The sequence below is a fragment of the Piliocolobus tephrosceles genome, chromosome 16, assembly GCF_002776525.5.
Source record: "Piliocolobus tephrosceles isolate RC106 chromosome 16, ASM277652v3, whole genome shotgun sequence".
Taxonomy (NCBI): domain Eukaryota; kingdom Metazoa; phylum Chordata; class Mammalia; order Primates; family Cercopithecidae; genus Piliocolobus; species Piliocolobus tephrosceles.
The window spans coordinates 5,235,595-5,251,362 of record NC_045449.1 but is presented as its reverse complement, the minus strand read 5'-3'; the positions used below and the strand labels follow the sequence as shown (position 1 = coordinate 5,251,362).

General features: G+C 47.8%; 1 protein-coding gene across 3 annotated transcripts in view; it reads left to right on the top strand.

The window, feature by feature from the left end:
* The first annotated feature begins 365 nt into the window (after positions 1-365).
* The window catches only part of DHX33 (DEAH-box helicase 33), a 28,813-nt gene continuing 13,410 nt past the window's right edge, over positions 366-15,768 (top strand). For 2 of the 3 annotated variants that reach the window (XM_023184538.1, XM_023184537.1), the window contains exons 1-7: positions 366-845; positions 5,449-5,609; positions 6,591-6,818; positions 7,623-7,793; positions 13,296-13,481; positions 14,196-14,307; positions 15,483-15,642. In XM_023184538.1, the coding sequence (XP_023040306.1) occupies positions 380-845; positions 5,449-5,609; positions 6,591-6,818; positions 7,623-7,793; positions 13,296-13,481; positions 14,196-14,307; positions 15,483-15,642 (1,484 nt within the window). In that variant the 5' untranslated portion in view covers positions 366-379. The remainder of the gene's footprint in view (positions 846-5,448; positions 5,610-6,590; positions 6,819-7,622; positions 7,794-13,295; positions 13,482-14,195; positions 14,308-15,482; positions 15,643-15,768) is intronic. The other variant, XM_023184539.2, reaches the window with a different exon arrangement.

Genomic DNA, 15,768 nt, shown 5'->3' with positions numbered 1-15,768 from the left:
GACTTGGGGACATCTGAATGACTGATCTCAGATGACTCAATTTCTTTATCTGTAAATTAGAGATAATCTAATAACCAGTATCTACCACCAAACTTACAAGTTGTTTAGAGGATTAGACAGTGCACGTTTGTGCTTCTCATTGATTTTACAGAATTAAGTACTTTCCTTGAAAAGTGACTGTGATTTGGACAGAGAAGGAGAAAACGCGTGTTTACCGAAAAGAAGTAACGCTAAAAACGAGAACTTCGTTAACCAAGACTACAGTCCCACGGAACCGTACACCCTGTGTTTCGCGGTTGTAGCTCCGGGCCTTTTCTTGGTTGTACCTCAGGCCCTACTTTTCCCACCCCCAGGAAGTGAAAGCCTTCCCAAGCCTCCAATGCATGCTGGGAGTTGCAGTCCCTTTTCGAAAGGCTGGGGCGGCCGTGAGGTCATCGGTGGTCGCCGGGAGCCGCCGGCACGTGGCGAGGAAGGGGTGGTGCGCGCCTGCTGTCTGCACCTGAGAGGGGGCAGGAGCTGCCGGCGCTTGCGCTTCCTGCTGCGGTGCCCTCCCGACATGCCAGAGGAGGCGGGCTTCCCGCCGGCCAAGAGATTCCGGCCGGGCTCTGGGCCTCCGAGCCGCTCTGGGTCCTTCCCTCCCGGGAGGCAAGTGGTGATGCTGCTGACTGCGGGCAGCGGCGGCAGAGGTGGAGGAGGAGGCCGGAGGCAGCAGCCGCCCCTGGCCCAGCCCTCGGCCAGTCCCTACCCTGAAGCTGTGGAGCTGCAGCGCCGGAGTCTGCCCATCTTCCAGGCGCGGGGACAACTGTTGGCCCAGCTCCGAAACCTGGACAACGCGGTCCTCATCGGTGAGTGGCCGCGCTGGCGGGCTCTTCCTTGCACTTCGTCCGTGGCTTAGCTAGAGCAGTTTTTCTCACATGCCTCTCAATCCCTTTCTTTCTTGGCTTTAACAAACCTGAATACCTTTTCTGGGCCAGACCTGGAGAGGGGCCTTGAAGAAGGGTCCGGCAGCCCTGCCCTGGAGGCGCTGGACAGCCCGGTGAGAGTGACCGACGTGTGTAGGCAAAGACTCACCTTCCGTGTAAAAGGATAGAGACACGTACCGGGGGCTTGCGGAGCTTAGGAGAGTGGATCTGACCCAGTTTGTGAGGAGGTGGCTGGGGAGGTCGTGTGGGAGGGAGGGCGTTCTAGGCAGGAGGGAAAGTCTGTTTGAGAGGTGGGAACCTGAACACATTCCGGTCGAAAGGGAAGATGTAGTTTCTGGTGCATGAAAACAGGCAGAGTTGTTGGGCAGGGACTGATTTCAAGGGGCTTTCATCCCCAACGTGTTAGAAGAGATAATGAAGGACGGAAAGGATGAACAGCCAAAAGGGGGAAGGAGACCCATGAGTGCTGCTAGTCAAAGGAATAGAGAGTGAGCAGATGCAGCAGTCCAGTCCAGTTTCACTGGACTTGGATGTGATGTCCACTGGATTTGGATGTGAGCTATTTGTAAAAGTTAAAGAAAAAGGAAAGAAACACGAAACGCGGCTGGCAGTTAAAGACGGGTTTTCTTTAGTTAAAACCTGAGAGGCGCTCCTGGCCGAGCTGGACTCTCTTTGGGAGGAGAGGAGGTTGTCTTGGAGCAGACATCTTTCCGGCCCGGAGGGGTGTTATCTCCGGGCTAGCATCTTCCTGGCCAGAGCCGGGTTATCTTGGGGTTGACATGTGTCTGGTCGGGGATGAGTTTGGAATGTTTCTGATTGGAGATGTTATTTGTGGTCTATGGTCGTGCAGACCTTAGCCATTAGGCTGATGCCCTTTGGATTTAGGCGGTTTTTTTAAGGTGAACTTTTGAATGAGGGGCTTGTCCAAGATGGTGATGCTCCTGCTGAGTCAATCCAGACCCTTTAGTTATAAAAAGGAGGAGGGACGGCATGTTCTTTCTGGCTACTTCCTGTTAACGAGGGGACGGAGAGTTTCCTGGCCTCAGGTTGACTGTAGGAGCAATGCGGTCTGTAGATGTTTTTGGGGAGTTTGTTTGTGAAATGGCCATGATCCTTTCAGTTAGAAATCTTTGTAAAAGGGTAAGAACATTAGTCCCTTGGCCGGGCGTGGTGGCTCACGCCTGTAATCTCAGCACTTTGGGAGGCCGAGACGGATCACAAGGTCGGGAGATCGAGACCATCCTGGCTAACACGGTGAAACCCCGTCTCTACTAAACAAAAATACAAAAAACTAGCCGGGCGAGGTGGCGGGCGCCTGTAGTCCCAGCTACTCGGGAGGCTGAGGCAGGAGAATGGCGTAAACCCGGGAGGCGGAGCTTGCAGTGAGCTGAGATCCGGCCACTGCACTCCAGCCTGGGCGACAGAGCGAGACTCCGTCTCAAAAAACAAAAAACAAAACAAAAAAAAGAGAAGTGCTGGCTTATTTCAGCATTTAGCTCCTTGTGTCCTAGGTTTTAACCTAGCTGCAAAGCAGGCAAGTTGTACAGCTAAGAGTTGTAGTGACATTTTATAAAGCATTCAGGAGGCCTAATCACTTTTAAATTGTGAAACATTTCTTGCATAAATTTCCTTTTACAAAATTTTTCACGACTTTCACAGTCAGTCTCTGACACTATTGATCGTGGATCCCGTGGAGAGCTATTTCAACAAAGCTCTGTGGGTAGCAGCTGATTTGTCATTGAGCTGAGGGCTGAAAGCAGGGGGAGCAGGCTTCTGTTTTGAGAAAAAGGAGGGAAGCTGAGAGGAACTTTACAGATGCTGCTCGATTTAGGACGGGGTTATGTGTGGATGAACCCACCCATCCTCATAAGTTGAAAATATCCTAAGTTGGAAATGCATTGAATATGCACAGCCTGCCTTCAGTGTGCTTGGAACATGTACATTAGCCTACGGTTTGGTGATATCATCTAACACGGAGCCTATTTTATAATAGTCTTGAATATTTCATGTAATTTATTGAATACCATACTGAAAGTGACAAACAGTTGTGTGGGTACTCAAAAGAAGTTTCTATTGTACGGCTTTGACTTTTGCTCCATCCTGAAGTCGAGCAGTTCTAAGGCAGGGACCGTCTGTATTCAGAGGTTAAGGGGAAGAACTCAATAAGGAGGGAGGCCGAAGATAGAATCGAACTAACGGAGCAAAGATCAGGAGGTGTGGGGAAGCGGGGAGCTTGGCCACAAGGGCTAGATGCAGGGCTGTTCTGGAAGAGGGGGAAGGCTAAGAGGCTTCAGGGCTAGAGAATGGATATAAGGAGGGTGCACTGCAGAAGGGCTTGTAGGGGCAGGTAGGAAGATACCACATTTTAGAACCCCACTTCTGTGAGACAGGTTCAGGAGCCCTGCTCGGAATGGGAGTCACTGGGCTTCAAGTGGGCCCTTGGGGAGGATGGAGACAAGACAGGCTGCAAAAACAAGAAAACAGATCCATGGTAGTACTGGTGCCTAGGTGCATTTCGGCTACACTGTAAACTCAGGTTTGCTTCTGCACAACCAAATCATAGGTTGAACATCCCAAATCTGAAAATCCGAAATCCAGAGGGGGCTCCAAGGAGCATTTCCTTTGAGCATCATGTCGGGTGCTCAAAAAGTTTTGGATTTGGGAGCATTGAGGACTCCAGATTTTCACATTTAAAATGCTCAGCCAGTAAGTATAATGCGAATATTACAAAACTTGAAAGAATCCAAAGTTCACAACACTTCTGGTGCCAAGCATTTTGTATTTTACTTTAGCAACACTCAGTTGCCCTGGTACAGGAGCCGGAAAGACAGAGACGTTAATTCAAGTTTGGGGTTTTGCCTAGTGGATTCAGCAGGAAGATTGCAGAATAATCAGATTCTTAGTCTGATTCTTGTCTGGGTCAGGAAGGATGAGCAGTCAGAGGGGGCTGACAGACTGACCGGAAAAAAGACCCACAAATAATGGGACTGGAGGACTCTGTGAGGTCAGAGAGGCCTGGTGGTAGCTGGAGGGAGGGGAAGGATGCGCAGATTTGCTGAGTTCTTTTCTCTAATCAGGCACTGTTAAAGGAACTCACACAAGGCAGGAAATAACATTTACTGCGTGCTTATTGTATGCAAAATACTCAAGTATTTGCGAGGGACTTTCAGAGCACTGCCCGGGAGCTTCTGGTGTTGTAGGAGGATGGACACATTTAAACGCTTTTGTACAACACACGATGGTCAGTGCTGAAAGAGAGATGAACAAGGCTCTATGGAGCCCAGAGGAGGGCCACCTGTGCAGCCAGGAGAGCGTGTTTGAGGCCTGACTCATCTTAGAGTTTGCCAGGCAGGCAGTCTGAGGGCAGGTGTTCTGCCCATAGTGTGCGCAGAGGCAGAGGGGTTGAAGGGAGGCAGCAGGCTGGGGAGTGGCCAGGAGTTGAAGGCAGCAGTACATGAATGGATGTCTCTTCATGTCAGTCAGTATGTAGAAATCTATGTAACAGTTGTATTTTATTTTATATTTTAACTATGTAAATTATTTTATTTTATATTTTAACTATGTAAATTACCTTTTGAACATTTATATTGTTTCCAATTTTTTTCTGTCAGGAGCAACATTGAATAAAATCTCTTCGAAGCTGTATCTTTATACACAAGTTTACTTATTTTCTTAGAATCAATTTCTGCAAGTAGAATTGCGGGTCAAAGGATATAAACATTTTAAAGATTTAAAAAACATAATTTGGCCTCCTGAGAAATAATACCAGTTAATCAACTAACTTCGCCAGCAGTATACGTACCTGAATGCCCATTCTCCTGAGGCTTTACCAACTCAGAGTATTTTATCTTTTACTTCTGACTTTGAGCTGTTTGTTTGGTGAAATTTATGTCAATTTGCTTTTTGTTGTTGTTGTTTTTCTAAGACAGGGTCTCATTCTGTTGCCCATGCTGGAATGTAGTGGTGTGATCATGACCCACTACAGCCTCGACCTCCCTGGCTCGCGCAATACACCCACCTCAGCCTTCAGAGTAGCTGAGACCACAGGCGTGCACCACCACGTCCAACTAATTTTGTATTTTTTGTAGAGACAACTCCTGGGCTCAAGTGATCCTCCTCCCTTGGCCTCCCGACGTGCTAGGATTACAGGAATGAGCCACTGTGCCCAGCCAATTTGCATTTCTTTTTCTTTTTTTTTTCCCAGACATTGTCTCACACTATCTCCCAGGCTGGCATGCAGTGGCACAATCATGGCTTTCTGTAACCTTGAACTCCTGGGCTTCATGATCCTTCTGTCTCAGCCTCCCTAGTTGCTGGGACTACAGGCACATGCAACCACACCTGGCTAATTGTTGTTGTCGAGACAGGGTCTTGCTCTGTTGCCCAGGCTGATCTTGAACTCCTGGGCTCAAGAGAGCCTCCTACCTCGGCCTCCCAAAGTGCTGAGATTATAGGTGCCACCCCTGGTGCCCAGCCCTAATTTGCATTTCAATGAGCCTTTTTTTTTTACCCCCCTCTCTCCTAGGGGAAACTGGCTCTGGGAAGACAACTCAGATCCCTCAGTACCTGTATGAAGGAGGGATCAGCCGCCAGGGCATCATTGCTGTGACCCAGCCTCGTCGAGTAGCTGCCATCTCTCTTGCTACTAGAGTCTCAGATGAGAAGAGAACTGAACTCGGGAAGCTGGTACCTGGTTCCTTCTTTACTCTTAATACTTCTTGACTAAACAGCTCTCCCACCATGCCCGCTGCCTTTTATTTTTCTAAACAAGACTCCTTTTACATAATGAGCTGCTTTCTTGCCTATTCTTCAGAGAGTTCTTTGCAAGCTCCTGAGAGATCAGGGGCTCTATTGGTCCCATGTGCTTTGCTTTCAAAATCTGTTGTCAAGTTGGATAAATTAGTTGTTTTCTTTGAATATCTTAAGCCTTCAGTAACCTCTGTTAACTCTTATCTATACGTCTTTCTAGAAAAATTGTAAGCATTATGCCATTGTATATGTGAGTATTGAGAATGAGTCTCAGAACTGTATATAAGACAGATTTGTGTGTGTGTACTCACTTCACTTAAAAATATTTTAGACATCTTTTCATATCTGTACAAAACTTCACATGAAACCTTTTTTTTTTTTTTTTTTTTTTGAGGTTGTCTTGTGCTGTCACCCAGACTGTAGTACAGTGGCACAATTGCGGCTCACTGCAACCTCCGCCTCCTGGGTTCAAGCGATTCTCTTGCCTCAGCCTCCCGAGTAGCTGGGATTACAGGCACCCGCCACCACGCCCGGCTAATTTTTGTATTTTTTAGTAGAGACGGGGTTTCACCGTGTTGGTCAGGCTGGTCTCAAACTCCTGACCTCATGATCCACTTGCCTCAGCCTCCCAAAGTGCTGGGATTACAGGTGTGAGCCACCGCGCCGGGCCCACGTGAAATTTTTAAATAGCTTGAGCTAGAAGGTTAATTTTAAATATTCCTTGTAATAGTTACATTAATTGCAGTTGAAGTAAACTTGACCATGGTCTCTCCCAGCTAGACTGCATGCCTCCCAAGGGAGTAGGAAGGGTTGGTGTTGGTCTTGTTCACTGTGGTGGTGCAAGCGCCCAACTTAGTGCTGGAGGCAGCAGGCGCTCAAGAAATGTTTGATGACCCAGTAAGTTGTTTCTCTGCACAGGTCGGCTATACAGTGCGCTTTGATGACGTCACCTCAGAAGACACCAGGATCAAGTTTCTGACAGATGGCATGCTTCTGCGCGAAGCAATTTCAGACTCTTTGCTTCGGAAGTACAGCTGTGTCATTTTGGATGAAGCTCACGAACGGACTATCCACACAGATGTGCTCTTTGGAGTGGTGAAAACCGCACAGAAGAGGAGAAAGGAACTAGGGAAACTTCCTCTGAAAGTATGCATAACACAGGGAAGGAAACGGGCCTGGCCGGGCGCGGGGGCTCACTCCTGTAATCCCAGCACTTTGGAAGGCCGAGGCGGGCGGATCACTTGAGGTCAGGAGTTCGAGACTAGCCTGGGCCAACATGGTGAAACCCTGTTTCTACTAAAAATATGAGAAATGAGCTGGGCGTGGTGGCGTATGCCTGTAGTTCCAGCTACTTGGGAGGCTGAGGCAGGAGTCACTTGAACCTGGGAGGCGGAAGTTGCAGTGAGCTGAGATCGCACCACTGCACTCCAGCCTGGGTGACAAGAGTGAAACTCAGTCTCGATTTCTTTTTTTTTTTTTTGAAGCGGAGTCTTGCTCTTGTCGCCCAGGCTGGAGTGCAGTGGCACGATCTCTGCTCACTGCAAGCTGTGCCTCCCGGGTTCACGCCTTTCACAGGCACCCGCCACCACACCCAGCTAATTTTTTGTATTTTAGTAGCGACGGGGTTTCACCGTGTTAGCCAGGATGGTGTCGATCTCCTGACCTCGTGATCCACCCGTCTCGGCCTCCCAAAGTGCTGGGATTACAGGCATGAGCCACCGTGCCTGGCGAAACTCCATCTCAAAAAAAAGACAAAAACAAAAAGGAAAGGAAACTGGCCTGTGTGCTTTAGCAGGGTGTTTTCCTCTGCCTGTTCTGCTCAGAGCCTTGGAAGAAAGTTCGCTATAATGGAGGTGGCACAGGCCTCAATCATCTGCTTTTGGGGCTTGAGAGGGGCATGGAAAGGCTGTCCCAGTGTTTGTTTCTGGTCCTCTTCATTCTCTCATGCAGGTGATTGTGATGTCAGCTACGATGGATGTGGACCTGTTTTCTCAGTATTTCAATGGCGCCCCCGTCCTCTACCTAGAGGGTCGGCAGCATCCGATCCAAGTATTTTACACCAAACAGCCTCAGAATGATTACCTGCACGCCGCGCTTGTCTCAGTCTTCCAGATCCACCAGGTATGGTGTGGAGGGCAAATTCCCAAAAAGTTCTCTTTTATCTTGCAGTTGGTAGTGAGAACATTGAGCCTTAAAAAGCAAAGCTACTCAATAAAAAAACAACTTTGTGAGTTGTGTCATCAGCATGAATAAGGAGGCCAGGCACGGTGGCTCACGCCTATAATCCCAGCACTTCAGGAGGCCAAGGTGGGCAGGTCACCTGAGGTCAGGAGTTCAAGACCAGCTTGGCCAACATGATGAAACCCCATCTCTACAAAAATACAGAAATTATCCAGGCATGATAGCGGGCGCCTGTAGTCTCAGCTACTTGGGAGGCTGAGGCAGGAGAATCGCCTGAACCCAGGAGGCGGAGGTTGCAGTGAGCCGAGATCGCGCCACTGCACTCCAGCCTGGGTGACAGAGGGAGACTCTGTCTGGGGAAAAAAAAAAAAAGATGAATAAGGAGTTGATTTGCTGTGTCTGGATTTTTATCCTTTATTTATGGTATCTCTCCTTTTCTCTGAAAAGAAAAATAACTCTGACCAGCAGCTTTCTTACACTAAGCCAGAAAATTTCCATGTTAGAGCAGTAGCTTACCAACTTGTCTGGATTATAACCCCTATTAAGAAGTACTTTTGGCCAGGCACGGTGGCTCACACCTGTGGGAGGCTGAGGTGGGTGGATCACGAGGTCAGGCGATCGAGACCATCCTGGCTAACACGGTGAAACCCTGTCTCTACTAAAAATACAAAAAATTAGCCGAGTGTGGTGGCATGCGCCTTTAGTCCCAGCTACTCGGGAGGCTGAGGCAGGAGAATGACGTGAACCCGGGAGGCGGAGCTTGCAGTGAGCTGAGATCACACCACTGCACTCCACCCTGGGCGACAGAGCGAGACTCCACCAAAAAAAAAAAACAAAAGAAGTACTTTTTATTTTGCAACCCAGTACACTATACATATAACTGAAATAAGTCTATGAAACACAGCTTCTGGCCAGGCATGGTGACTCACACCTGTAATCCCAACGCTTTGGGAGGCCAAGGCAGGAGGATCACTTGAGTCCAGGAGTTCAAGACCAGTCTGACAACATAGCAAAACCCTGTCTCTATAAAAAATTATAAAAATTGTTTTTTAAAAAAGAAACTACGTCTTTTACTACATGTAGGATACTCTGATATTTTGTACCTCATTTAAAGAAAAAGTTGGCTGGGCACAGTGGCTCACACCTGGAATCCTAGCACTTTGGGAAGCAGAAGTGGGTAGGATTGCTTGAGCTCCAAAGTTTGAGACCAGCCTGGGCAACATAGCAAGACCTCATCTCTACTAAAAATAAAAAAATCAGCCAGGTGTGCAGGTGCACGCCTATAGTCCCAGCTACTTGGGATGCTGAGGTAGGAGGATCACTTAAGCCTGGAAGATTAAGGCTGCAGTCAACTATGATCACTGCACTCCAGCCTGGGAGACAGAGCAAGATCCTATCTCAAAAAAAGAAAAAATTGACATTGGCCCAATAATGGGTTGCAACTTAGAGTTTTTTTTTTTTTTTTTAACTATGTTAAGAGAATATTAAAAAATATTTTCTCATTTTATTAAACATTTACTTCAAAAATTTGAATCATTAAATCACTTTTGTTTAATTTGTATAAAATTTAATATTTTTACCTTCCTTTTGGCTTTCTGAGAAAACCCAGAGGCAACCTTTTAAAATTAATTTTTATTTAATTTACTTATTTAGAGACAGGGTCACCCAGGCTGGAGAACAGTGGCATAATGATCGCTCACTGCAGCCTCGATCTCCTGGGCTCAAGCAATCCTCCTGCCTTTACCTCCTGAGTAACGGGAACTATAGGCACACACCACTACACCTGGCTAATTTTTTTTTTTTTTGAGACGGAGTCTGGCTCTGTCGCCCAGGCTGGAGTGCAGTGGCGCTCAAGCTTGCACTCAGCTCACTGCAAGCTCCGCCTCCCGGGTTCATGCCATTCTCCTGCCTCAGCCTCCCAAGCAGCTGGGACTACAGGCGCCGCCACCTCGCCCGGCTAGTTTTTTGTATTTTTTAGTAGAGACAGGGTTTCACTGTGTTAGCCAGGATGGTCTCGATCTCCTGACCTTGTGATCCGCCCGTCTCGGCCTCCCAAAGTGCTGGGATTACAGGCTTGAGCCACCGCGCCCGGCCCGCTCACCTGGCTAATTTTTTTTATGTTTTGTAGACACAGGGTCTTGCTATGTTTCTCAGGCTGGTCTCAAACTCCTGGTCTCAAGTGATTTTCCTGACTCAGCCTCCCAAAGCACTGGGATTGCAGATGTGAGAAACCGTGCCCAGTCAATTTTTATTTTAAAAGAAGTGATGCATGTGGGGTTTAAAGTTTTAAAAAGTCAAGTAGTCTATAGTAAAAGCCGCATAATAAAAGAATAACAGTTGTTTTTACTTCAGCATCCCAGATTTCTGCTGTTTAGGGCACCTCCTTTCAGTCTCTACATATTGCTTTCGTATTTCTAAACTACCTTGCTTTTGCCACTGTTTCTTGAGTTATGGGTATCAGGCATCGTATGCTAATTTCTTACCGTGGTGACAAGAGTTTAGAATTGCCCCTCCCCAGCAGCCCCCTTTAACTCCAACCTCTTGACAGTTCTAACATGATGTTTTTGTTTAGGTTTTTGTTTTTGAGGCAGGATCTTGCTGTGTTGCCCAGGCTAGTCGTGAACTCCTGGGCTCAAGCAATCCTCCTGCCTCAGCATTGGGGAGTAACTAGGACTACATGCTTGCACCCCTGTGTCTGGCCTATTATGATGTTTTCTGAGTTCAGTATCAATACTAACAATATTATGGGCACACATTGCTGGTAGCACACCGTCACCCCTATGCCTTGTTTCTTGAACAACACAGTTGTGTAAGCTTTGTAGGTAGCTCTGTTTTTTCCAGATGTTCCAACATCTCTCATATGCCAGTTGTGAATGGTTCTGTGTTCAAGCACAGTCTGTCTTTTCAGAGCCCCTTATGCTGCTGTTCCAGTTAGGGCAGGTGGCTCTCCTGGGCCTTTGTGCAGTTGTCATCATGACTCTTCCCTTCGTCGCCATTTTCCCCTGGTGAAGCCCAGGGCTTCGCAGTCTCCTGGCCGCGCTGGGTAGGAGAGGGAACTGGAGGGTTTAACCACGCTATACTCAGACTTCGAGCCAATCCCTGGGTTTTCACTCTCCCACAACACGATGTGTAGTTCCCTCCCTCCAGCCACGTCATCCAGCCCCTTTCCCCTCTCTCTTTCAAAGTGATTTGAGCCTCCTCGTCTCTCATTGTCTTTTCTTTCTGAGACAGCGGCCTTTACTGTCATTTTCATAGTATTTGGGGAAGAAGTCTGCCTTGTTTAACTGAGGAAAGCAAACGAGATGAGAATTTTTCATAAATGGCAGCTGCTGGTGCATGAGGTTACCGCTGGCTTTGATGAAATCTCCCACTGATGAGGTTTTGACCGATTTAGATTTTATCCTGTCTGTGTATACCTCTGAACAATTGTTCTGTTAATACTGGGCTGAAAAAAAGATACACATATTTGAAAATATGTGTTGGGCCAGGCGCGGTGGCTCAAGCCTGTAATCCCAGCACTTTGGGAGGCCGAGACGGGCAGATCGTGAGGTCAGGAGATCGAGACCATCCTGGCTAACATGGTGAAACCCCGTCTCTACTAAAAAGAAAAAAAAAAAAATGTGTTTTTACACATATACCTAAACATACATATAATTATTAACATTTTTTTCTATTTATTTTGCCATTAGGCACTTTTTTTTTTTTTTTTTGAGATGGAGCCTCACTATGTCGCTCAGGCTGGAGTGCAGTGACATGAGCTTGGCTCACTGCAACCTCTGCCTCCCAGGTTGAAGCCATTCTTGTGCCTCAGTCTCCCGAGTATCTGGAATCACACCTGGCTAACTTTTGTATTTTTAGTAGAGGTGGGATTTCACTGTGTTGGACAGGCTGGTCTCAAACTGTTGACCTCAACCCATTCGCCCGCCTCAGCCTCCCAAAGTGCTGAGGTTACAGGCATGAGCCACCGCGCCCAGCCCATCAAGCGCTTTATTTTATTTTTTTTTGAGATGGAGTCTCGCTGTGTCACCCAGGCTGGAGTGCAATGGTGTGATCTCGGCTCACTGCAACCTCCGCCTCCCACGTTCAAGTGATTCTCCTGCCTCAGCCTCCCGAGTAGCTGGGATTACAGGCATGTGCCACCATGCCTGCCTAATTTTTTGTATTTTTAGTAGAGACGGGTTTCACTGTGTTAGCCAGCATGGTCTTGATCTCCTGACCTTGTAATCCACCCGCCTCAACCTCCTAAAGTGCTGGGATTACAGGCGTGAGCCACTGCACCTGGCCCTATTTAATTTAATTTAATTTATTTATTTTATTTTGAGAGAAAGTCTCGTTCTGTTGGCCAAGCTGGAGTGCACTGGCGCAATCTGGGCTCACTGCAACCTCCACCTCCCAGGTTCAAGCAATTCTCTTGCCTCAGCCTCCTGAGGAGCTGGGATTACAGGCACCCACCACCACCCCCAGCTAATTTTTGTATTTTTAGTAGAGACAGGGTTTCACCATGTTGGTCAAGCTGGTCTCGAACTCCTGACCTCAGGTGATCTGCCCGCCTTGTCCTCCCACAGTGTCAAGCACTCTACATCAAACAAATTAATATATCTGATCAGAAATCACAGAAAAATCAGGGCATTAGGTATGTCATTCACACTTGGGTGTTGTTCCCTTTGAAAGTGAGGAACCCCATTAACCTCAACAGCTCAAGCAGTTGTCCAAGTATATAGTGTATGTTTGGGGGCGTGTGAAAGCACTTTCGACGGCATCATTCATTAAAGGCTCCTTTTCCAGCGTGGCTGCATCTGTTCATTTCCATAGATTAGGATTTCCCCAAGTTGCCTTCTGTTTTGTCAGCCTCATCTTTCAAGATGCTTACAAAAGGAAGGAAGCCTCATGCAGATTTTATTTGCTTGGCTGATTATGCTTTTCATGGTATTGTTCTTGTTAGAAAAAACAATCTGATGATTTTCCTTCAGAATTTCATCACTTGGCCTATAAACATAGCTGGCTAACTCCTATATATTAGTTTTGTTTTTTATGTTTTTGAGTCAGGGTCTCGTTCTGTCGCCCAGGCTGGAGTGCAGTGGCAAGCAGCTGGAGCTATAGGCATGTGCCACCACCCCTGACCAATTAAAAACAAATGTTTTGTAGAGATGGGATCTTGCTGTGTTGCCCAGGCTGGTCACAAACTCCTGGCCGCAAACAGTCCTCCCGCCTTGGCCTCCCAAAGTGCTAGGTTTACAGGCGTGAGCCATCACACCCAGCCTGTTACCATTTTATGCACTGCTGGTCAGGTTCTCTCCAAGCTAGACATCAACTTTTAGGCTTGTTTACATTTCCATAGTTAAGAAAACTAACTCTGGGAAACATCATCAATCACCATTGTCTTTTTCTGTGCAAGCTGCAATTCTATCAATGCCTAGTAAACCCACTCTACGTTTTTCACAGGAAGCCCCTCCTTCACAGGACATCCTGGTGTTCCTCACTGGGCAGGAGGAGATCGAAGCCATGAGCAAGACCTGCCGAGACATTGCAAAGCACCTCCCAGACGGCTGCCCTGCGATGCTGGTCCTTCCGCTGTACGCCTCCCTGCCCTATGCGCAGCAGCTGCGAGTCTTCCAAGGGGCCCCAAAGGTGAGTGCACCACCTCTTCTCTCCAGCCCTATTCTGGGCACCCAGACGGATCCACCAGTGAGGTCTGCGTACCTATTACCAGGCTCCAGATAAGGCATATGGGATGGGCTACCCAGGTACCAGATGAGCGCATTGAGGAGGCGCAGGAGTACAATGCACAGTGACACATACAGCGCTCCTGTGATGGGAGCAGGGAGACGGTTGTTGGGATGAGGGAGAGTATAAACCAAAGCTGCAAGGTGAATGAGGACCCTCATAAATTGCATTTGTCCATAGTGGCATTTATTGTGTGCCTTTGCCATGCCAGGCACTGTGCTAGCATTGATACCCACTGTCTCTCGTCCTCATGGGAACCGGCAAGGCCGGTGATGATCCCATGGGGATCGCGAGGCCCCAAGAGGGGAAGTCACACTTGCTCGAGGAGCGCATAGTAAGTCACTGGCGGGGCCACGATTCCAACCCACATCTACTTGCTTCTGATTCCTGTGCTTGTTCCGCTACATCTCATTGCCTCAAATTGACCTTTAAGACTGCAGCGTCCCTTCCCCCGCCTAGTTGAATGACCAACCATTCATATTAATGACTGCCATTAATAATGGAGTCATCTTTTCGTGGTCCTGAGTGACTTGTGGAAATCAATGGTGAGAATATGTTTGAAGACCTCTGCATCATCCGTGTGTCAATGCGGCTTTTTGGTTTTCTTCCTCCTTTTAGGGCTATCGCAAAGTGATCATTTCAACCAACATCGCTGAAACCTCCATAACCATTACAGGAATAAAATATGTAGTTGACACGGGCATGGTTAAAGCAAAGAAGTATAACCCTGGTGAGAATTTGTAGTTCATGAATGTCTCTCCTGTGTCTAGTGAGCAGCCACTGAAACTGTAGTCCCGCAGCTTTCCCCTGAGTGTTTCATGTTTGTAACTAACACATTCGGGTGGCAGGCGCCATGAGTGAGATATCTACACTCCAGGTCCACAAAGGAGTCCTGAGGCGGGTATGTGAGACAGGAAGTAGAGGCAGGCAAGAAGAGCCCAGGTTGAGCAAACTTGGGCACACAGGGTCTGGGACCTGAGCAGAGGGTCTAGTACCCCATCAGAAGTCAGCTGTAAGGCCAGGAACAGCTGGGTGTCAATCAAAGGCTGTCATCAGAAACTATATATATATATATATATATATGGCTGGTTTGAGCTCCCAGGTTTCCTAGGAAGGAACCAGATCCCCTGGCTGGGCTGAGGCATGGAAGGAGCACTGGCTTCTCCTAAGAAGGTGCAGTGAGAAGCTAACTTAAGGTCATCTTGACTCATGTCTGTTTGATACTTCATTTTATTCCACAGAGGATTGGAGGCCACTGAAATTATTGCTCCCAATTATTGAGCTGAAATGCTCTAGCAACCATTTGAGGGTCCTGACTTCCACAGGTGTATCTTTTTGAGATGATGTAGGTCTCCAGTGCCTGGCTAAGAATACACCTTTATCAAGAAAATGAACCTCGTTTACTGCTAGAAAACAGACATCACATTATTTCTGTCTTACAGCAGAACTGGGAGGGAGGATAAAGCACTCAAGTGATTTGAGGCATTGAATTTCGGAGTCATTGATTGATAGTGTGACCACCAACCTCGTTTGCTGAAACTGTCCCAGTTTTAGCACCCAAAATCCCACATCCCAGGAAACCCTCTGTCCCAAGCAAACGGGAGGGGTTGGCCGTCCTACCAACTAAGGCAAGACCTCGGAAACTCTTCTGGCCCCTTGCTGCATGCGTGAGTTTTTTCTGACGTTTTCGTGACAGATTTCACACTGGGCTTATTGCAAAGCCTTGTTTCACTAGGGCCAAACCACTGCGGAGCAGCCTGGTTTTGCGCTGTCCATTGTGCTAGCCTTGAGGTTTTCTGGACCCCTGTGTTGCTGAAAGAACCACTGGTGTATTTCTTTTTATCAACACTGTAGAAAGAGTTTGTTCATGTGATGAAGCACTAATGGGGCTCACTCTCCGTCCAGACAGTGGTCTTGAGGTGTTAGCAGTTCAGCGGGTGTCGAAGACGCAGGCTTGGCAGCGCACAGGGAGGGCTGGCAGAGAGGACAGTGGCATCTGTTACCGGCTCTACACGGAGGAGGAGTTTGAGAAGTTTGATAAGATGACCGTGCCAGAGATCCAGAGGTAGGCACCTGCACTGGTGCCATGTGTCCCCACATCTCTCCTGCTTGCCCAGAGCTGCAGTTTTTACTCACACTCCTCCGTGAGTGGTTCTGACTCACTGGCAGAGGGATCAGGTAATGACCCTGG